The 23834-nt window shown below is 49.7% G+C and overlaps 2 protein-coding genes across 7 annotated transcripts in view; one reads left to right on the top strand and one right to left on the bottom strand.

Annotated features, from left to right (window-relative positions):
* The window catches only part of esr1 (estrogen receptor 1), an 887250-nt gene that overhangs the window by 182416 nt on the left and 681000 nt on the right, over positions 1-23834 (bottom strand). The gene's annotated exons all lie outside the window — the stretch shown is intronic.
* LOC144504750 (nesprin-1-like) overlaps positions 1-23834 on the top strand; it is a 603924-nt gene that overhangs the window by 421328 nt on the left and 158762 nt on the right. The window contains exons 103-112 of the mRNA XM_078230493.1: positions 622-741; positions 2510-2710; positions 3729-3902; positions 5903-6034; positions 8003-8199; positions 12804-12936; positions 17514-17696; positions 18208-18357; positions 21384-21560; positions 22625-22780. Of these exons, the coding sequence (XP_078086619.1) occupies positions 622-741; positions 2510-2710; positions 3729-3902; positions 5903-6034; positions 8003-8199; positions 12804-12936; positions 17514-17696; positions 18208-18357; positions 21384-21560; positions 22625-22780 (1623 nt within the window). The remainder of the gene's footprint in view (positions 1-621; positions 742-2509; positions 2711-3728; positions 3903-5902; positions 6035-8002; positions 8200-12803; positions 12937-17513; positions 17697-18207; positions 18358-21383; positions 21561-22624; positions 22781-23834) is intronic.

Here is a 23834-nt window from a genome sequence, read left to right as displayed (position 1 = left end):
CCTAACCTGCACATCTTTGGACTGTGGGAGGAAACCGGAGCACCCGGAGGAAACCCACGCAGACATGGGGAGAACATGCAAGCTCCATACAGTGACCTGAACCCGGAGTCGAACCCGGGTCCCTGGCGCTGTGAGGGAGCAGTGCTAACTACTGCGCCACCGTACCGCCCGAGCAGGAGTAGGCCAATTCGGCCCTTCGAGCTTGCTTTGCCATTCAATATGATCATGGCTGATTGCACTCCCATTTTTTCCCCATACCCCTTGACCCCTTTCACTTGGGCCTTGTGTATTGCCCTGCCCACTCTTCCATCCTGCCCTTTCGTGTGTAGCTTCAGTGGCCTCTCTGGGAGTAACTATCGAACTGCTGCCACCAGTCTTTAAAGCAATGTTTTCTGATCAAAACAATACGCAAATGATGAGGGCGCAGAATCGCAATTGAAGTCCCCAAACAATGAAGTTAACCATCGACAGGGTTCACCAAAATCAGAACCAGTAAAGATTGGATCAGTTTCCTCTTGCTATCCGTGCCAGTGGAGGTTGTAAAGAGCTCCAGCATCCTTTCAGCTCCCGCGGTCAGATGATGGCGTTAATGCAGATGTGACCTGTTGTTTGGTTTCACAGGCTATCTTGCAGGCGGAAGATGATCTGAAGGAGTTTGAGACGCGGATCGGTCACTTAAAGGAGAGAGGAGAGGCGCTGCAGCCAGACCAGGCTATCCTGCTGGACCTTTCGAAAGTCCAGGTCTGGACACAATCACCGTGCCAGTTTCTCAGGGGGGAGGGATCAGCTCGACTGTTGACCGACTGTTGTCCTCTCGTCACAGGGACAGGCCGTTTAGGATGGTGGGGAAGGGGAGTAACTTGTGTGCATGTTTCTCTTCCTAGTGGTGCACTGAAGCAGACTTGCGTCTGTTTCCATAGCTAGTAATTCCCGGAACAGGTCGCTAGTCTGTCGCCAGGGGCTTAAAGCTTGAGGGGGCGCCACTCCACATCAAACATGGCTGACCAGGAGTCTCTCCCACTCTTGCCATTGGCGTGTTTGGAAGGATTTTGCAGTTGACCCCTCAACCTGTTTGACTGTGTTATGAACGCACCTTCCTTGGCCGTCAAGACCTGGGATGGGACTCGAACCCACAGCTCCTGGATCAGAGGCAGGGATGCTAACCCACTGCGCCACATGAGCTCCAATTGTGGTGCATGTGACTGTGGTTACTTTATAATATTGATGTCGAGTTTGGCTTTGGAAACAACTAACTGTATATCCATGAACGTTAATATCAGTGGGTTAGGGAGTTCACTCCTGCAGCTCTTGGGGGCAGTGTGTGGCTCTACCTGAATAAACTGATAATGCCAGGGCTGCCCCGTGCGGTATCTCAGCCGCACTCTGGGCACACGGACCGTGAGAGGAGGGGTGAATATCGGGCAGCAGCTGGCAGAATTGAACTGCTGGCTATCCTTCCAACGTTGGAAATTGTTGACTTTCCAAATCCCTTCTGTGGGGGGGATGAATTAGCCAAACAAAGGCCAGGGACTTAAATGGATAGGTTCTTGACTGGTAAGGGGGTCAAAGGTCACAGGGAAAAGGCGGGAGAATGGGGTTGAGAAACTTATCCGCCATGACCGAATGGCGGAGCAGGCTCATAGAATCATGAAAGATTTACTAGGATGCTACCGGGACTTGATGGTTTGAGTTATAAGGAGAGGCTGGATAGACTGGGACCTTTTTTCCCTGGAGTGTAGAAAGCTGAGGGGTGATCTTATAGAGGTCTATAAAATAATGAGGGGCACAGATCAGCTAGATAGTCAACATCTTTTCCCAAAGGTAGGGGAGGCTAAAACCAGAGGGCATAGGTTTAAGGTGAGAGGGGAGAGATACAAAAGGGTTCAGAAGGGCAGTTTTTTCACACAGAGGGTGGTGAGTGTCTGGAACAAGCTGCCAGAGGTAGTAGTAGAGGCGGGTACAATTTTGTCTTTTGCAAAGCATTTAGACAGTTACATGGTTAAGATGGGTATAGAGGGATATGGGCCAAACGCGGGCAATTGGGATTAGCTTAGGAGTTTAAAAAAAAGGGTGGCATGGACAAGTTGGGATGAAGAGCCTGTTTCCATGCTGTGAACCTCTATGATCCTACAGTGTAGAAGGAGGCTATTCGGCCCATCGAGTCTGCACTGACCACAATCTCATCCAGGCCCTATTCCCGTAAACCCATGTATTTACCCTGTTAACCCCCCCTGACATTAGGGTCAGTTTGTCATGGCCAATCAACCTAACCCACACATCTTTGGAGTGTGGGAGGAAACCGGAGCACCCGGAGGAAACCCACGCAGACACAGGGAAAATTTGCAAACTCCCAGGTTCAAACCCGAGGCCGGATTTGAACCTGGGTCCCTGGCACTGTGAGACCCGATGGGCCGAATGGCCTAATTCACGTTCTATATTGGTGCTGATGGGCAGTCAGTGCAGGAGTTCCCCGGTGCGGTTCATGAAGCTTCTCTTCCTCTTCTTTAAGGACATGTACGAGGAACTGACCATGATCATTGGCTCGAGTCGCAGCTCCCTGAACCAGAGCCTGGCACTGGGGAGCCAGTACGAACAAGCTCTGCAGGACCTGGCCGATCTAACGGACACGGGCCAAGAGAAGATGGCGCTGGACCAAAGGATCCTGGTCACCTCCAGGGAAGATGTCAAGAACCTTCTGGATAAGCACAAGGTGAGCAAGCTGTTACCTATGTACACCCCAGCGATATGAGGACTGATAGCCAGCAGTATGTGTGGATGGCAGTGCTCCCACTGCAAACAGAATCGTTAGCTGTCTTCATCCCAACATCCGGTTCACCATCCCTAAACGGCATGCCGGGAAAGCCCACTAATTATATTTAAATTTATTGAAATGAGGTCCTTGATTTTCCTGGGTGGGAACTTCCTTACGTCACCGGTGGGGGCCAGGGAACATCGGGAAGTGAGAAAATGCTGGAAAATCTCAGCCGGTCCGGGCAGCATCTGTAAGGAGAGGAAAGAGCTGACGTTTCGAGTCCAGGTGGCCCTTTGTCAAAGCTTTTGCCATGCACCTCCCCCATAAAGGGAGAGACAGAAATACCCCTTATTGGTTTCCAATCATATTTTCAGGATTTGTGACAAAGCTTTGACAAAGGGTCTTGTCTCTCCTTACAGATGCTGCCAGACCCGCTGAGATTTTCCAGCATTTTCTCTTTTGGTTTCAGATTCTAGCAGCCGCAGTAACTTGCTTTTAATCAGAAAATTAGACCTCGCTGGCAAAATTGTCATTTTCCGAGTCTCGTGATATTTTCATAGAATCCTACAGTGCAAGAGGAGGCCATTCAGCCCATCGAGTCTGCACCAACCACAATCCCATCCAGGCCCTATTCCTGTAACACCATACATTTACCCTAGCTAGTCCCCCGACACTCAGGGGCAATTTAGCATGGCCAATCCACCCAACCTGCACATCTCTGGACTGTGGGAGGAAACCGGAGCACCTGGAGGAAAACCCATGGAGACATGGGGAGAATGTGCAGACTCCGCACAGGCAGTCACCCGAGGCCGGAATCGAACCCGGGTCCCTGGCGCTGTGAGGCAGCAATGCTAACCACTGTGCCACCGTGCCTCCCCATTCGGTGGGTCATCCCAGTGAAGTCTTTTCTGTGACTAACGTAGATTGCTTTCCAAGCCAGTCAGCTGTTTGTATGTTTTTTGCCCCCCCCCCGCAGGAGTTTTTCCAAGGGCTGGAGTCTCACAAGATCCTCACCGAAACACTTTGTAAAAAAGTCAGCACCTGCGTCCGTCAGAAAGAAACCAGCTCCCAGCAGGAGCTGATGAGCAAGAGCTCTGCCTTACTGAAGGAGGCTCACAAGAGAGGCGTGGAACTGGAAAGCATCTTCGAGGTAAGCTCTTTGAGCAGCGAGTCTGTCGAGAGTTGCCATGGGAGAGACAGAATAAAGGGAGTGACAGAACAACCCCAATCATGGTCTCCAATCATATTTCCAGGGTTTGTGGCAATTGCCCGAGTGATGTAATCTCAGGTTATGACTATCACGGAGATCTGGGGCAACGGTGGAAGAAATGTGGGGTAATAGCTCTGGAGATTTGAAGTAATGGGGTCAGAGATCTGGGGTATTGGGGCACGGAAATCTGGGATAACAGGGCGGAGATCTGGGGCAATGTGGGGGAGCGGAGGTCTGGGGTAATGGGGTCAGAGGTCTGGGGTAATGGGGTCAGAGGTCTGTGGTAATGGGGTCAGAGGTCTGGGGTAATGGGGTCAGAGGTCTGGGGTGACGGGGTCAAAGGTCTGGGGTGACGGGGTCAGAGGTCTGGGGTGACGGGGTCAGAGGTCTGGGGTGATGGGGTCAGAGGTCTGGGGTGACGAGGTCAGATGTCTGGGGTGACGGGGTCAGAGGTCTGGGGTGACGGGGTCAGAGGTCTGGGGTGACGGGGTCAGAGGTCTGGGGTGACGGGGTCAGAGGTCTGGGGTGACGGGGTCAGAGGTCTGGGGTGACGGGGTCAGAGGTCTGGGGTGACGGGGTCAGAGGTCTGGGGTGACGGGGTCAGAGGTCTGGGGTCACGGGGTCAGAGGTCTGGGGTGACGGGGTCAGAGGTCTGGGGTGACGGGGTCAGAGGTCTGGGGTGACGGGGTCAGAGGTCTGGGGTGACGGGGTCAGAGGTCTGGGGTGACGGGGTCAGAGGTCTGGGGTGACGGGGTCAGAGGTCTGGGGTGACGGGGTCAGAGGTCTGGGGTGACGGGGTCAGAGGTCTGGGGTGACGGGGTCAGAGGTCTGGGGTGACGGGGTCAGAGGTCTGGGGTGACGGGGTCAGAGGTCTGGGGTGACGGGGTCAGAGGTCTGGGGTGACGGGGTCAGAGGTCTGGGGTGACGGGGTCAGAGGTCTGGGCTGACGGGGTCAGATGTCTGGGCTGACGGGGTCAGAGGTCTGGGCTAACGGGGTCAGAGGTCTGGGCTAACGGGGTCAGAGGTCTGGGCTAACGGGGTCAGAGGTCTGGGCTAACGGGGTCAGAGGTCTGGGCTAACGGGGTCAGAGGTCTGGGCTAACGGGGTCAGAGGTCTGGGGTAACTGGGTCAGAGGTCTGGGGTAACTGGGTCAGAGGTCTGGGGTAACTGGGGTCAGAGGTCTCGAGTAATGGGGTCAGAGGTCTGGGGTGACGGGGTCAGAGGTCTGGGGTGACGGGGTCAGAGGTCTGGGGTGACGGGGTCAGAGGTCTGGAGTGACGGGGTCAGAGGTCTGGGGTGACGGGGTCAGAGGTCTGGGGTGACGGGGTCAGAGGTCTGGGGTAACGGGGTCAGAGGTCTGGGGTAATGGGGTCAGAGATCTGGGGTAACGAGGTCAGAGGTCTGAGGTGACGGGGTCAGAGGTCTGGGGTAATGGGGTCAGAGGTCTGGGTAACGGGGTCAGAGGTCTGGGTAATGGGGTCAGAGGTCTGGGGTAGGGGGTACCCTGACATTCTTCCTCCTCATATTAGCTGGGTGCTGTAAATGGAGAATTATCTTTCACTGTTTTATAGCAGAGGCTCTTCATATTCCTAATTTATTTGGTAAACTCTCGGTTAGTTTAGAGCCTGTGTCTCATTTGGAGTGTGTATTGAATCTGCTTCGAGAATCACAGCGTGGTGCTCATGGTTCTGTAATCAGTGAACAGAGTGCGGGGTTGGATTCCTGTTTCCACCAATAGTTTACCTGAATATTGGGCTAAAAATGGGGGCTATCGGGTTCACAGGAGACACGGGGTCCGTTAATGGGAGTGGCGGGCGATGCAGAATTTAACACAATATCCAGCGGGACAGGAGTCCTGGAGTTGTGACACTTTGTTCATCAATATCTTCACAATCAGTTCGAGCTGTTCTCTGAGCTGTCTCGCTATCTCTCTCCTTTAGAGCTGGACTAACCTAGCAAAGGACTATGAGGCTTTGTACAGGCAGCTGGAAGGAGTGGAGAGCAATATTCCCGGAGCTGGATTGCTGGAGGAATCGGAGGAGCGACTCTCTGAACGAATCGCTCTGTACCAGGTTGGTTTGCGTTTCAGTTGGTGCCCTTTAGGGACAGAGGTACAGGGGGAGGCCATTGAGCGTCTTCGGCCTGCTTCCACCATTCAGCTGGACTGTGGCTAACCTGCAACTTCCGACACCGTTTACTCACCTGTCTCCATGTCCCTGTGACACCCTTGGGTACGAACCTAATGATCTCCACCCTGAAAACTCTAGCTGGCCTCCTCTGAGCGGCACGGTGGCACAGTGGTTAGCACTGCTGCCTCACAGCACCAGGGACCTGGGTTCGATTCCCGGCTTGGGTCACTTTGTGCGAAGTCTGCACATTCCCCCCTTGTCTGCGTGGGTTTCCTCCAGGTGCTCCGGTTTCCTCCCACAGTCTGAAAGACGTGCTGGTTAGGGTGCATTGGCCGTGCTAAATTCTCCCTCAGTGTAACCTGAACAAGCGCCAGAGTGAGGCGACCAGGGGAATTTCACAGTAGCTTCATTGCGGTGTTAATGTAAGTCTACTTGTGACACTAATAAATAAACTTTAAAAAATTATCCACAATCTTCTGGGATTTATACGCATCATTTCTAATTTCACTCCGAAGCAATCTAGCTGTAGTTTAAAGATATCACTTTGTTCTTAATTCACTGACTCAAAGAAATAAGTTTTAGAAGTAGAAGCTGGAGTAGGCCATTCAGCCCTTCGAATCCGTGTTGCCATTCATGGTTGATCCTCTATTTCAACACCATTCTCCTGCACTGTCCCTGTCTCCCTTGATGTTTTTAATATGAAGAAATCTGGGGGGACGGGGGGGGGGGGGGGCACGGTGGCACAGTGCAAGGGTCCCAGATTCAATTCCGGCCTCAGGTCACTGTCTGTGCGGAGTCTGCACATTCTCCCCGTGTCTGCGTGGGTTTCCTCCGGGTGCTCCGGTTTCCTCCCACAGTCCAAAGATGTGTGGGTTAGGTTGATTGGCCATGTTAAACTGACCCTAATGTCAAGGGGATTAGCAGGGTAAATACGTGGGGTTGCAGGAATAGGGCCTGGGTGGGATTGTGGTCGGTGCAGACTCAAAGGGCTGAATGGCCTCCTTCTGTACTGTAGGGATTCTATGATAACCATCTCAGTTTTGATCACACTCAGTGACTGAGCCTCCTCAGGCCTCGAGGGCAGAGAATTCCACAGGCCCATCACCCTCTAAGTGAAGAAAGGTTATCTCGTTCTTACCATATTACGTTTCACTTTGGTGGGGTCACCCTCAATCTCTGAAAGTGGGGCCTTTTTCATTTCTTAATGAGCCCTTTTCCTCAAACTCTACATGTAGCTGTAAGAATGATAAAAAGTTTTGAGGAAGATTAGTCTTTTAAGACATGTGATATATCTAGTTTTTTATTCATTCGTGGGACTTGGGCGTCGCTGTCTGACCAGCATCTATTATCCATCCCTAGTTGCCCGAGGGCAGTTGCTAGTCAACCACATTGCTGTGGCTCTGGAGTCACATGTAGGCCAGACCGGGTAAGGACGGCAGATTTTCTTCCCCAAAGGACATTACTGAACCAGATGGATTTTTCCAACAATCGACAATTGTTTCACGGTCATCAGTAGATTCTTAAGTCCAGATTTTTTTTTATTGAATTCAAATTCCACCATCTGCCGTGGTGGGATTCGAACCCGGGTCCCCAGGACATTAGCTAAGTTTCCGGATTAATAGCCTAGCGATAATACCACTCGGCCATTGCCTGCCTCGAACCCAATGCTGCCGGACAACGCGCCATGTTGGGGGGCGGGGGGGAATCGCCATTGGGAATCGGTGCGAAGGGTCGGAAAACTTTGGCCAATATTTGTAGCGTCTAGTTGTGGATAGAATGGGATGCTGTATCGAGGAACTCTTTGCAGAATCTTTACCGGATATTCTGTACCGAGTGCCTAAAGAAGGAGACTGTTTCCTAGGTTGAATAAGAGATTTAACAAATGCATATCTTCACATCTCTCCGTTCCAGCGGCTGAAAGGCAGCTTGACTGAGCATCAACCACAGTTGTACCAGGTGCTGGAGGATGGGAAGAGGCTCCTGACGTCCATTAGCTGTGCAGACCTAGAGCTTCAAATCGCCCAACTGGGCGAGCACTGGCTCTCCAGCACAACCAGAGTCAGCCGCGAGTTACACCGACTCGAAACTGTCCTCAAACACTGGAACAGGTAAACGGTCAAATTCCTCTTCTATTTGATTTATTATTGTATTGGGACGCAGTGAAAAGTATTGTTCCTTGCACTCTGTACAGACAAAGCACACCGTTCATAGAGTACTTAGGGGAGAAGGAAAGGAGTGAGTGCAGAAGGTGGACGGTGAATGTGAAGAGTGTGGGTGGCACGGTGGCACAGTGGTTGGCACTGCTGCCTCACAGCAACGGGGACCCTGGTTCGATTCCCGGCTTGGGTCATTGTCTGTGTGAAGTTTGCACATTCTCCTCGTGTCTGCGTGGGTTTCTTCCAGGTGCCCTGGTTTCCTCCCACAGTTCAAAAATGTGCAGGTTAGGTGAATTGGCCGTGCTAAATTCCTCCTCAGTGTTCCTGAACAGGCAGCGGAGTGTGGCGACCAGAGGGTTTTCACGGTAACTTCATTGCAGTGTGAATGTCAGCCTAGGTGTGACTAATAAATAAACTTTAAACTTTGAATATAGTGTTACAGTCATAGCTCGGGTGTAGAGAAAGATCAAGTTAATATGCAGTATAATGTGGATAAATGTGAGGTTATCTATTTTGGTAGCAGTAATAGGAAGGCAGATCTGGGGTGGCATGGTGGCACAGTGGTTTGCACTGCTGACTCACAGCGCCAGGGACCCGGGTTCAATTCCTGACTTGGGTCACCGCCTGTGTGTGGAGTTTGCATGTTCTCCCCGTGTCTGCCTGGGTTTCCACCGGGTGCCCCGGTTTCCTCCCACAGTCCGAAAGACTTGCGGGTGAGGTGGATTGGCCGTGCTAAATTGCCCCTTAGTGTCAGGGGGACTAGCAGCGTAAATACGTGGGGTGATGAGGGTGGGATTGTTGTCGGTGCTGGCTCAATGGGCTGAATGGCCTCTTTCTGCACTGTAGAATAGTCTATAATTCTATGATAATCAACCTGTTTGGCCACATCATGAACACACCAACCGTGGCCAGTGGGACTTGAACCCCGACACACTTGTCCTAGGGGTGGGGACGCGATCACAAAACCCCCTCCTCAGATATATAATTGTCTTCTTACCAGCCGGTTGATAAGGGGCAGTGGATGGAAAATGTTTCTCCTGAAACAAGAGGCAGTGCTGTGGAAAGACCAGTCCAGTTTACAGAGGCAATTGAGTTTATTACGGAAAGGTATAAGTTCCCGCAGATAATAATTTCATCTCTGCTTTTGTAATGACCACTTTTTGCAGCTTCATTTGTGTTACCTGTTTTTTTGTAACAAAGGAGGGAGAAAGAAGCTTTATCTGATATGTACAAAGAACAAAGAACAGTACAGCACAGGAACAGGCCCTTTGGCCCCCCAAGCCTGCGCCAATCACGTTGTCCTATCTCGACCAACTGCCTGTATCCGTTTATCCCCCGTCTATATATTTGTCTGTCCAGATAAGTCTTAAATGTGGCTAACGCATTTCCCTCAACCACCATGAAACCACCACCCTGTGTGTAAAAAACTTCCTCCGCACATCTCCGCTGAACCTTCCCCCCTTTATCTTGAACTTGTGCCCCCTTGTAATTGTCATTTCTGCCCTGGGAAAAAGCTTCCAACTGTTCACCTTATCAATGCCCCTCATAATTTTATAAATTTCTATCAAGTCGCCCCTCGGCCTCCGCCTTTCCAGGGAGAAAAATCCCGGTTTATTCAATCTCTCCTCATAGCTAATACCCTCCATACCAGGCAACATCCTGGTAAATCTTTTCTGTACCCTCTCCAAAGCCTCCACGTCCTTCTGGTAGTGTGGTGACCAGAACTGGACACAGTATTCCAGATGTGGACTAACCAATGTTTTATATAATTGTAACATGTATGATAATGAGTTCTTATACAAGTCAGCTAATCACCACTTGGTTCTTAAATTACTAATTTTGATGTAAATTCTGACTATTTGATTTTATAGTATTTTAAATGTGCCATTTTGATTGCAAAGTTAAGAAATCTACCCCTTTGTTCTTCTAAACGGTGGAAATCCATGTTTTCCTGGGTTATTATTCATCCTTTTTTTTCGTGTTTACCTCTGTGTTGTCCTCAATGTTTTTACAATGTTTTCAGTTCCAATCACTTCCTGCTGCCTTGCAACATTGCAGCCGGAAATAGCTTCTGTACGTGTGGGATGTTTATATCTGAAATAAGATTTGATTTTGTTGGATATTAACTCCGTTCCAATGTAAAATATTCATGTTGGCGGGATTCACACTGTACTTTCTCTGGGTTTAAGGTGTGAAGGTGGGGGTGGCACGGTGGCACAGTGGTTAGCACTGCTGCCTCACAGCGCCAGGGACCCGGGTTCGATTCCCGCTTGGGTCACTGTGTGTGGAGTTTGCACATTCTCCCTGTGTCTGCGTGTCTCCGGGTGCTCCGGTTTCCTCCCACAGTCCAAAGATGTGCGGGTTAGGTGGATTGGCCATGATAAATTGATCCTAGTGTCGGGGGATTAGCAGGGTAAATATGTGAGGTTGTGAGAATGGGACTGGGGTGGGATTGTGGTCGGTGCAGACTCGATGGGCCGAATGGCCTCCTTCTGCACTGTAGGGATTCTATGATTCTATGGATCCACTGTCTTTGGGATCAGTGAGGTGTGGTAGGATGATGGGTGTGGCCCACATTAATTTGGAATATTAATCATAGAATCACAGACAGTGGAGTTTTCTCATCCCGCCCACCACGGGAATCGTCGCGGACCATGTAAATTCAGCAGACCATGCAAAGGTCCATTGACCTCGGATGGGAATTTCCGGCCTTGGGGCGAGCGCGGCCGGAAAATCCCACCCGGAATCTTTACAGGGCAGAAGGAGGCCACTTGACCCATCGAGTCTGCACTGACTTGATGGGCCAAATGGCCTCTGCACTGCTACCTTTTTCCCTTTTGTGCTGGCTCGTGCTGAGGTAATTTAGGCCGTGGTCTCGTTGTTGTTATTTGTTCTCAAAATGTGATCATAAAAATGGAGCAGGAAGAGTCCACACAGGACTCCCCAGGCCCCTGCTGCCATTCAATCAGATACTGACTGATCCTCCACCTAAACCCCCCTTTGCTGCCCTTTACCCAATATCCCTTGATTCCCTTAGCGACCAATAATTGAACATACTTCACAACTGAGCATCTGGAGTGGAGAATTCCAAAGATTCACAAGCCTCTCAGCGAATAAATGTCTTCGCACCTCAGTCCTGAAGTGGCAAATCTCCCATCCTGAGACTACTACCCCTGGTTTGAGGTTTTGCAGCCAGGGAAACAGGGAAGGCGGGGGGGTTGGCGGTGGGTGCAGAGAGAGACCTCTGAGGGATTTGAACACATGGGTGAGAGTGTTGAACTCACAATGTAGCCGGATCAGGGCCCAGTGAAGCTCAGTGAACGCATGTTAATGGGAGTTGGTGTGAAAGACAAGACTGAACTTTTGTATTCCCTGGCCTTTCTCCAGACTCAGTTCCTGGGCACACCCCATGTGCGCTCTTAGAATCAAAGATTTATAGAATCCCTACAGTGCAGAAGGAGGCCTTTTGGCCCATCGAGTCTGCACCGACAACAATTCCACCTCGGCCTTATTCCCGTAACCCCACACATTTATCCTGCAAATCCCCCTGACACTAAGGGGCATTTTAGCACGGCCAATCCACCTAACCTGCACATCTTTGGACTGTGGGAAGAAACCGGAGCACCCGGAGGAAACCCACGCTGACACAGGGAGAAAGTGCAAACTCCACACAGACAGTGACCTGAGGCTGGAATCGAACCCGGGTCCCTGGCGCTGTGAGGCAGCAGTGCTAATCACTGTGCCACCCTCACTTCACCATGTGTGACATAAACCAGCAGGATTTCCTGGAATCATAGGCCGGTATTTTACGAACTCGCTCAGGCGAGGCTCGTAAAATCCTGCCTGAGGCCAACAGAGGATTCCGTTCTGCGTGCGTCGCCCGCCCTGATTCCGGGGCAGGCGTGCCGGTAAAATTCCGGGTGTAGAGTCATCGAGGTTTATAGCACGGAAACAGGCCCTTCGGCCCAACTTGTTCATGCTGCCCTTTCTTTTAAACCACTAAGACTGGAATTTCCTTGGAGTAACCCAATCCATGGGCTTGGCTGGATCCTGGAAACAGGTGGTGTGGAACTCCAACCATCGGGTCAGGCCCAAGAGTCTTGAGACTTGCCTCGCAGTGGCCTGAGAGGGTGCAGACACCGAGGGATAGTGTCTGGTGACCAGCCAAGGAAAAGCTGCTGACCTTTGACTCTCCATCACCCTGGTGTCTGCCCTCTCTGGTTACCATGCGAGGAGAGAACTGTCATCCTCACTGGAGGAGGACTGAGGGAGCATCGACCTTGGGCCGTGAGCAAATAAGCAAAGCAGCCTGAGCTTTTGCTCGTATTTGCAGAGATGATACATGGTTTGTAGGGAATGTGATAAGAACGTGTGATTGTAATCAGAGCTGGGAAAGCTCACTCAGGCTCCAGAGAGAAAGACATCCGGGACTCCGACCATAGGTTTCATTACAACAAGTGTTTTCAAACTCCGCGTAGCTTTCTCAACCTGGCCGGGCTGCGGGTTGTCTCATTTCGCTCGGATTAACTCTTCTTCAATCCTTCACTTCCTGCTAGGTACCAGGCAGAGTACGCTGAACTCAATCAATGGCTCCAGTCGGCGATGGAACGGCTCGAGTTCTGGAAACTGCAGTCTGTGACCCTCCCGCAAGATCTGGACACCGTCAGGGATCATCTTAGCTCATTCCTGGTGAGTTAACACCTCCTTCGGGTTCCAACGTTTGCAACCTTTGTGGTTAACGCCTCAACATTTGCTCCTTCAGTCATGACTTACCCGTGATTTGATTTGATTTTGATTTGATTTATTGGGATGCAGTGAAAAGTATTGTTTCTTACGTACTATACAGACAAAGCATACCGTTCATAGAGAAGGAAAGGAGAGAGTGCAGAATGTAGTGTGACAGTCATAGCTAGGGCGTAGAGAAAGATCAACTTAATGCAAGGTAGGTCCATTCAAAAGTCTGACAGCAGCAAGGAAGAAGCTGTTCTTGAGTCGGTTGGTACGTGACCTCAGACTTGTGTATCTTTATCCCAATGGAAGAAGGTGGAAGAGAGAATGTCCGGGGTGTGTGGGGTCCTTAATTATGCTGGCTGCTTTGCCGAGGCAGCAGGAAGTGTAGACAGAGTCAATGGATGGGAGGCTGGTTTGCGTGATGGACTGGGCTATGTTCATGACCAGTTGTAGTTTCTTGTGGTCTTGGTCGGACCAGGAGCCATACCAAGCTGTGATACAACCAGAAAGAATGCTTTCTGTGGTACATCTGTAAAAGTTGGTGAGAATCGTAGCTGACATGCCAAATTTCCTTAGCCTTCTGAGAAAGTAGAGGCGTTGGTGGGCTTTCTTAACTATAGTGTTGGCTTGCGGGGGACCAGGACAGGTTGCTGGTGATCTGGACACCAAAAACCTGAAGCGCTCGACCCTTTCTACTTCATCCCCATTGATGTAGGTAAGGGATGTTCTCCACTACACCCACTGCTGGGATTCTCCGGTCCTGCTGTAGTGAACAGTTATTTGGCTGAGCGCCAAGTTCTCCACTCTCACTGGTGGCGGGGCGTGAATGGCCAGAGAATTCAAGCCAACATCTCACCAACCAGGTAGACGATGAACTGCCCCTCCGAGCGGTGCAGGATCCGTAGATGACGAAGTTGTTAGTGTTTCCCAAGTTGAGAAGGATATGGACAAGTTTGAGGGGATTGTTTTGTTCAGGCAAATTTCCTCTATAGAACTAAGCATTATTCGTATTATTTAGTATTATTATTCTCCCTGAAGGACAGACGTTACCGTGTATAAAAGGCATCAACAAATTGCTAAAATCCCTCTTGCCTTCCACCTCCACTATGAAAGGGGGAACAGTGGTTAGCACTGCTGCCTCATAGCTCCAGGGACCTGGGTTCGATTCCTGGCTTGGGTCATTGTCTGTGTGGAGTTTGCACATTCTCCCTGTGTCTGTGTGGGTTTCCTCTGGGTGCTCCGGTTTCCTCCCACACTCCATAGATGTGCGGGTTAGGTTGGTTGGCCATGCTAAATTGCCCCTTAGTGTCCCGGGATGAGTAGGTTAGCGGGATTAGCGGGGTAAATATGTGGGGTTCGGGGATAGGGCCTGGGTGGGATTGTTATCGGTGCAGACTCGATGGGCCGAATGGCCTCCTTCTGCACTGTAGAGTTTCTCGGTTTCTATGAAAAGACTTCATTGTTTGAAGGAACCTCTACCTCTTGAGTATTGTCAGATCTAAGCACTAGTCCACCCATCATTACACAGGACAATAGGGAAGACATTGGTGTCGTGGTATTGTCACTGGACTAATAATCTAGAGACCCAGGATAATGCTCTGGAGACCCGAGTTTGAATCCCACCACGGCAGATGGTGAAATTTGAATTCAATAAAAAATCTGGATTTACAGGTCTAATGATGACCATAAATTGATTGTCATAAAAACCCATCCGGTTCACTAATGTGCTTTTGGGAAGGAAATCTGTCACCCTTACCTGGTCTGGCCTACATGTGACTGGTATGGGGATCAAATATTACGGGGAAAGGTGGGAGAATGGGGTTGAGAAACCTATCCACCATGAGTGAATGGTGGAGCAGACTCGGTGGGCCAAATGGCCTAATTCTGTTCCTATACCTTATGGTCTTGTGTGACTCCAGAGCCACAGCAATGCAGTTGACTCTTTAAAGCCACTCAATTCCAGGACATTCGGGGATGGGTACCGGGACTTGATGGTTTGAGTTATAAGGAGAGGCTGGATAGACTGGGACTTTTTTCCCTGGAGAGCAGGAGGCTGAGGGGTGGTCTTATAGAGGTCTATAAAATAATGATGGGCACAGATAAGGTAGATGGTCAACATCTTTTCCAAATGGTAGGGGGTCTAAAATGAGAGGGCATAGGTTTAAGGTGAGAGGGGAGAGATACAAGTGTCCAGAGGGGCAATTTTTTCACAGAGGGTGGTGAGTGTCTGGAACGAGCTGCCAGAGGTAGTAGTAGAGGCGGGTACAATTCTGCATTTTAAAAAGCGTTTAGACAGTTACATGGGTAAGATGGGTATAGAGGGATATGGGCCAAATGCGGGCAATTGGGACTAGATTAATGGTTAAAAACTGGGCGGCATGGACAAGTTGGGCCAAAAGGTCTGTTTCCATGCTGAGAACCTTTCTGACTCTATGGCTCTAAATGCTGGCATTCTCAGTGACCCCTACATCCCATGAAAGAATAAAAAAAGGAAAAACAATTTCCACAGGCAAGAGGAGGATTGATCACCAGAAGATGCAGAATGAAGCGAATTGGTGAAAGAATTGGAGAAGGGCTTATTTTACCCGAGAGGTTTGGAATGATCTGGGGAGTTGGTTAGCTCAATTGGCTGGGTGGCGAGCTTATGATGCAGAGCGATGCCAACTGTGTGGGTTCAATTCCCGTACCGGCTGAGGATGTCCATGAAAGCCCCGCCTTCTCAACCTTGCCCCTCGCCTGAGGTGTGGCGATCCTCAGGTTAAGTCACCACCAGTCAGCTCTCCCCCTCAAAGGGGAGAGCAGCCTATGGTTATCTGGGACCATGGCGACTTTACCTTACTTACTCAACATGATAAAGTATAAAGAGGGTGTTTATAATAAAAAACAAAGCTGGAATGCACTGCCTGAAAGAACATCAGAAACAGATTCAGTAGAAGCTTCCGGAAGAGAATTGAAAATATACTTAAAAAGACAAAGCTTGTTGGACTGTGAGGACAGGGTGGGCAGTGAATCATTCTTTCCAAGGATTGGAACAAGTACAATTGTTATAAGTCAGGTTAGAAATTTCAAAGTGTTTTATGAAGCTTGCCTGACCCATAGGTTTGTCCGTTGAATTTGGCTAGGATAAGCATGAGATGTTTCACTTCAGGTCTGATTCAAATGACCCACTAGGGAGCTTTTATCAAACAAAGTTTAATTAAGAATATAGTTAACATATATAGTAAGAAAATTAACAAGAACTTTTATCAATTACAAACAGGAAACAAAACACCCGAAGTAATGTATAACTCTTAATGAATATCTCATGGAGTCACTACAGTACAGGAGGAGGCCATTCGGCCTCCATTGAGTCTGTCCTGATCGCAATCCCACCCAGGCCTTATTCCCATAACCCTCATTTATCCTGCTCATCCCCCGACACTAGGGTCAATTTAACATGGCCAATCAACCTAACCCGCAGATCTTTGGACTGTGGGAGGAAACCGGAGCACCCGGAGGAAACCCACGCAGACACGGGGAGAACGTGCATACTCCACACAGACAGTGGCCCAAGGCCGGAATTGAACCTGGATCCCTGGCGCTGTGAGGCTAACCACTGCGCCACCGTGCTGCCCCATCTCTAATGTGGTCCTGTGGACAACAAAACCTGTAGACAACAAAAAAAACCCTGTTCTCAGGTTTGAGACAGCATACAATTCAATCTCACTTGACTGGAATGGAGTCTTTTCCCTATGAAGCTGAGTCTAGATACTCCTGCAACTCAGGTCAGTTGAAAACAGGACAGGATTCCAAGACCCCTGAGACTCTGGTCCAGCCCCTGAAAAACAACAGATTCTTTCCTTCTGGAAGGCAAAACCTTGCCGCAAGATCACCAGCAAGATTTCCTAGGCAGGCTGGCACACAAGATGTGCTTTCGGCTAACTGGTACGACTTTAGGAAATAGAGACTACAATAACTTCAATCAGGCCATTGAGGTTGGCCTAGTGGAGTATGAGCTCCCTGATTAAGGATCCAATTGATGGGCCAATCAGGGAGTCTTTTCCTTGTATTTAACCAGGAGTGTCAGTTCCTCTGGCACCCCTTGGAGGTAGACTGCTGACTGATAGCACTCTGTGTACGGCTGTTAGAGTTTGTAAATAAAGGGATTTTGGTGAAGGGATTTCTGTCTCCGCAGAGACAAAGAGACTTCTTTCCCGGCTTGCAGTTTAGAACTGCTTCCAAAATGAAACTGAAAGCTGAAGAAAAATCCCCAATCACCTGACTGTCACAGGTTAGCTCCGCCCCCGCATGACATCACTTTGCTGCAGAGAGCAGAGTTAAAAAAAACTTCTTAAAGGGACATCAACATCACACGATGGGCCAAATGGCCTTCTCCTGGGCTGTATGATTCTAAGAACGCATTTTGAATAAACTGATTGATATATATTTTCCTCCGTGAGGTGATAACTGTGCGCGATTTGAACAATGGTCCGGCTTTGAAGTAATTAATGCTCGGTTATTGATTACTCTCCCCTGACTCCCCCTTTCTCTCCCAGGAATTCTCCAAGGAGGTCGACACCAAATCCTCCCTCAAGTCCTCCGTGCTGAGCCGAGGGAACCAGCTGCTGCGGCTCAAGAAGGTGGACACGGCGGCCCTGCGGTCTGGGCTGGCCCAGACCGACAGCCAGTGGACCGAGCTCCTCACTCAAATCCCACTGGTCCAAGAGAAGCTGCATCAGGTACTGGAGGGACTGGCGTTGGTGCCTGGTTTGTGCAGTTGTTGTCGATGGTGGGGGTGTCCAGAACCAGGGGTCACAGTCTGAGGATACTGGGTTAGGACAGAGATGAGGAGAAAGTTCTTCACCCCAAAGAGTGGTCAGCCAGTGGAATTCGCTACCACAGGAAGTGGTCGAGGCCAAAACATTGAATGTTATCAAGAAGCAGTTAGATGCAGCACTGGGGGCGAAGGGGATCAAAGGATATGGGGCTGGAAGGCGGGATCAGGCAATTGAGTTGGATGATCAGCCATGATCATGAATGGCGAAGAAGCATCGAAGGGCTGAATGGCCTCCTATTATCAATGTGAAATGATTTACCCAAACCCACGTGCCATCGATTGTGGGTTTTGCCATGCTGTTGATTGTGGTCCCTATTTGAAATGGAAGTGTGAAGCTGGGTCCTCCGGGTTAGGTGTCAATGTGCGGGACTGATGTTAGCGATGGAGGAGGTTAATAATCTGTCCTTTCTCAGCTTCAGATGGAGAAGCTGCCATCGCGTACCGCCATCAACGAACTAATGGACTGGATCTCTCTCATGGATCAAACCATTGAAGAGGATGATGAGAGGATCAAATGTGCAGTGGGTTCACCGATGATAGAACAATGCCTCAAAAAGTACAAGGTAAAGAACAAAGTGTGTTTGTAGGCTTGAATGGAGAAGATTAACGGGTAATTTAATGGGGAGGCGATGGCCTAGTGGTATTATAACTAGACCATTGATCCAGAAACCCAGCTGATGTTCTGGGGACCCGGATTCGAAACCCGTCTCGGCAAATCATAGAATCCCTCCGGTGCAGAAGGAGGCCATTTGGCCCATCGGGTCTGAACCGACCACAATCCCACCCAGGCCCTATTCCCGTAACGCCACTCATTTACCCTGCTAATCCCCCTGACAGGAAATGTCAATTACGGCACGGTAGCACAGTGGTTAGCACTGCTGCTTCACAGCTCCAGGGTCTCGGGTTCGATTCCCGGCTTGGGTCACTGTCTGTGTGGAGTTTGCACATTCTCCTCGTGTCTGCGTGGGTTTCCTCCGGGTGCTCCGGTTTCCTCCCACAGTCCAAAGATGTGCGGGTTAGGTTGATTGGCCATGCTAAAATTGCCCCTTGTTGTTCTGAGATGCGTAGGTTAGAGGGGTTAGTGGATAAATATGTAGGGATATGGGGGTAGGGCCTGGGTGGGATTGTGGTCGGTGTAGACTCGATGGGCCGAATGGCCTCTTTCTGTGCTGTAGGGTTTCTATGATTTCTATGAATTTAACATGGCCAATCCACCTAACCCACACATCTTTGGAGTATGGGAGGAAACCGGAGCACCCGGAGGAAACCCACGCAGACACAGGGAGAAAGTGCAAACTCCACACAGACAGTGATCAAGGCCGGAATTGAATCCGGGTCCCTGGCGCCGTGAGGCAGCCATGCTAACCACTGTGCCGCCGTGCTGCCGGTGGAATTTGAATTCAATGAAAAGAAAATTGGGATTAAGAATCTACTGATGACCATGAAACCACTGTTGATTGTCGAAAAAACCCATTTGATTCACTAATGTCCTTTCGGGAAGGAAATCTGCCGTCCTTACCTGATCTACACGTGACTCCAGAGCGAATTCCAATTCGATCAGTGTCCACCATTCTATCATCCACTAGACTTTGCAGTTCTTCCTTAACTGACATGGAGGTGATCCCTTTCTGCTTCGGGGCAATCTTCTCCAATGTGGTTGACTCTCAACTGCCCTCTGAAATGGCCGAGCAAGCCACTCAGTTATATCCTCACCACCTTCTCAAGGGCAACTAGGGATGGGCAATAAATGCTGGCCAGCCAGTGACGCCCATGTCCCACGAATGAATTTTTAAAAAATGAATTTAAGATAACGAAAACGTTTGATAGGGTTGATGGAGACAAATAGAACAGTAAAGGGGATAAGCAAATAGAGTTCACAATGTTATCTAATCCAATGTGTAAAGGAACCCAACAAAGGAAGATTCACTTTAGGATCTAGAACATGTAAGAGTCAGGTGGACTAGCTAGGGTAAATGCATGGGGTTACAGGGATAGGGCCTGGGTGGGATTGTGGTCGGTGCAGACTTGATGGGCCGAATGGCCTCCTTCTGCACTGTCGGGATTCTATGAAAAGAAAGGCAAAGAGGAAATTTAATCGAAACCGAGAATTAAACATCGAAGGATGGCGATAGTCTTAAAAACCTATCTGGTTCACTAAATCTGAATCCTTACCTGGGTCTGGCCTACATGTGACTCCAGAGCCACAGCAATGTGGTTGATTCTTAAATGCGCACTCAAGGGCATTTAGGGATGGGCAATACGTGCTAGCCCAAGCAGCGACACCCACATCTCATTAACGAGTAAAAGAAAATCCCCTGCTGAGGTTTGGTGTTGAGTTTTACTTGACAACGTTCCCATGAAGGGGGTCAGGACGTTTCACTGCATTTACAAAACACCTTCAATATAAAGGTGGTTGTTGTTGCCGGGGTAGACCTTCAACATTGCTTTGGTTGCACGCTATTGGAGCATCAGTCCATTAGGATGGACTAAAGACTAAAGGGGACACAAGGTCAGTTGTACCTTGACCTCATGACCTCAGGTACACTGCAAGGTGGAGGACCTTTTTTTTTATTCATTTGTGGTACATGGGTGTTGCTGTCTGGCCAACATTTATTGCCCATCCCTAGTTGCCTGAGGGCAATTGAGAATCAACCACATTGCTGTGGCTCGGGAGTCACATGTAGGCCAGGCCAGGTAAGGACGGCAGATTTCCTTTCCTGAAGGACATTAGTGGCCCAGATGGGTTTTTCCGGCAATGGTTTCATGATCATCAGTAGATTCTTAATTCCAGATATTTTTTATTGAAGTCAAATTCCACCATCTGCGAGATTCAAATCTGGATCCCCAGAATATTAGCTGAGTTTCTGGTCGAATAGTCTAGCGATAATACCACTAGGCCATCGCATCCCCTTTGATGAATGGCTGTGTGAGGGAGAAAGTCTATCCTGGGCAGGGAGCCCCTTTCCTTGTCACCAACCGGTTGAGGAATGTGGAGGCGATGGCCGAGTGGCATTATCGCGAGACTATTAATCCAGAAACTCAGCTAATGTTCGAAGGACCCACGTTCGAATCCCACCACGGCCGATGGTGGAATTTTAATTCAATTAAAAAAATCTAGAATTAAGAATCTACTGATGAAACCATTGTCGGAAAAATCCATCTAGTTCACTAATGTCCTTTAGGGAAGGAAATCTGCCACCCATACCTGGCCTGGCCTACATGTGACTCCAGAGCCACAGCAATGTGGTTGATTCTGAACTGCCCTCGGGCATCTAGGAATGGGCAATAAATGCTGGCCCAGCCAGCGATGCCCATGTCCCACGAATGAATAAAAAAAGATAAGAAAATGTGGATTTGGGAGCGGGTGGGTTAGCAATGGCCCACCTGCTCGGGATAATGGGACGAGTGAGAGGGTGGAATTGGGATCCGTGTTGCCAATCATCAGTTCAAAAGTTTTAAGTTGCAATGACTTCAAACCGAAACCTTGCATTTGTCCAATTGGCCAACTGTGCACCCCAGGGGGTGTCGGCTTCTGTTGACACTGATTGGGGGGATTGTTCTCGTTTATAATATCTTTTGTCTTTTGCAGGCTTTCAAGATTGACTTGACCTGTAAGCAGCTGACAGTGGACTTTGTGAACCAGTCAGTGTTACAGATCAGTAGTCACGATGTCGAGAGTAAACGCAGTGACAAAACTGATTTCGCCGAACGCCTGGGAGTAATGAATCGCAAGTGGCAACTGCTGCAAGGGCTGATTACTGAGAAGGTAATCGATCGATTCACTCGTTATCCTGGACTGAATTCGATTCACCTGAGAGAACTGGAGAGGAATTTTCTGGACTGCTTTTCTCCCTTTGCGACCCTGTGTTTTTTGTTGTTTTCCTTTACATGGAATGATAGAATCCCTACAGTGCAGAAGGAGGCCATTCAGCCCATCGAGTCTGCACCGACCACAATCCCACTCAGGCCCTATTCTCCGTAACCCCACGTATTTATCCTGCTAACCCCCTGACACTAATGGGCAATTTAGCATGGCCAATCCACCTAACCAGCACATCTTTGGACTGTGGGAGGAAACTAGAGCACCCGGAGGAAACCCAAGCAGACACGGGGAGAACATGCAAACTCCACACAGTGACCCAAGCCAGGAATTGAACCCGGGTCCCTGGCGCTGTGAGGCAGCAGTGCTAACCACTGCGCCACCCAAGTTTATTTGTTAGTGTCACAAGTAGGCTTACTGCAATGAAGTTACTGTGAAAATCCCCTGGTCGCCACACTCCGGTGCCTGTCCGGGTACACTGAGGGAGAATTTAGCATGGCCAATGCGCCTAACCAGCACGTCTTTCGGACTGTGGGAGGAAACCGGAGCACCCAGAGGAAACCCATGCAGACACGGGGCGAAAGTGCAGACTCCACACAGACAGTGACCCAAGCCGGGAATCGAACCCGGGTCCCTGGCGCTGTGAAACAGCAGTGCTAACCACTGTGCTACCGTGTCGCTGCTATTCCAGTGGTGCCTATCTCTCCCCCAGCCCTCTAAAACACTGTCGAATCATCTGCTGATGGGTCTTCAACAAGAAACGGGGCAAAGCGGCTCCTGTGAGTTCCAGTGAGTTTTACGCAGTGTGAAATCTGTGGCCCGTAACCCTGACCTGTTGTCACCTGCAGCTGGCTGATCTTGCTTGCTGCTGGATAGGAAATTGTTTCTCGGTGTGAATGCTAAGCAAATTCTCCTGTCTTCTTGAAGACGCTCACTGTATATAAATCTGTGTGCCAAAGGTCACCACTCTCTCACTGGCTGTGGTTTAATGGCTGAATTTCTATTGACAGATAAGGTCGTTGGAAGGCTCACTGGAATCGTGGACAGAGTTTGAGAACAGTGTCCAGTGCTTAAAGACGTGGTTCGAAACTCAGGAAGACAAGCTGAAGAAGTGGCACTCTATCAGTGACCTTGCCTCTGTCCATACGGCACTGAAGGATTGCCAGGTATAGAATCAAATGCAAAACCCATTACTTCCTCATGTGTCATCACCACACCAACTCGTCAAGAGATGACTGGCCCAGCTCCTCCGATGTCAGCCAAGCGATTGTTTTTGGTCTGTTCTGGTCTGTTCTACTCACACCTTCTCGTGCGATGGTACCAGACAGTGCCTTGTCATTCCATTGGAACTGTAGAGTATTCTCATCCTCATGGTGGGAGTGACGCTAAGGTTTCCTGTGTAACAGGAGCTGCTCTTGCCCCTTCGCAACCCTCAGGAAAAACTCAGGGCTCTTGAAAATGGAAGGGTAAGAGGGGATTAGGATAATGAAGAGCATCGATAAGGTCGGGGTAGAGAAGAGGCCGCCTCAGGAATAGTCAATATAAGATGGCTGCTAATGAATCCAATCAGGAGAAAGTGTTTTCCCCAAAGACGACTGTGGAATGTGGAACTTTCTACTGCATGGGGGAGTGTTATACAATGCAGAAGGAGGCCATTCGGCCCATCGAGCCTTCATTGACAATAATCCCACCCAGGCCTTTTCCCCGTAACCCCACTTATTTACCCTGCTCATCCACCTAACACTTGGGGGCAATTTAGCACAGCCACTCCACCTAACGCGCACATTTTTCCCATTGTGGGAGGAAACCGGAGCACCTGGAGGAAACCCACACAGACCCGGGGAGAATGTGCAAACTCCGCACAGACAGTGACCCGAGGCCGGAATTGAACCCGGGTCCCTGGTACTGTGAGGAAACAGTGCTAACCACTGTGCCACCGTGGTTGAGGAACATAACGTAAAATGGTGAGCTGGAGAAACACGTGAGGGGAAAGGGAATTGGATGATGGGGCAGGATGAAGTAAATAAAGTAGGAGAGGCTCATGGGGAGCAAAAAACAGTACAGGAACAGGCCCTTCGGCCTACCAAGCCTGCACACGACACCTTCCTAAACTACCGGCCTTTTGCCTCTACGTAGTCCGTATCCCTCTATTCCCTGCCCATTCAAGATGCCTCTTAAACATCCGCCTTGTTCTACCCTGAACTGTAAATTCCGTGCAAT

The sequence above is a fragment of the Mustelus asterias genome, chromosome 15, assembly GCF_964213995.1.
Source record: "Mustelus asterias chromosome 15, sMusAst1.hap1.1, whole genome shotgun sequence".
NCBI lineage: Eukaryota > Metazoa > Chordata > Chondrichthyes > Carcharhiniformes > Triakidae > Mustelus > Mustelus asterias.
Note: the sequence above shows the minus strand (reverse complement) of the source record. Positions and strands in the feature narration are given on the sequence as shown.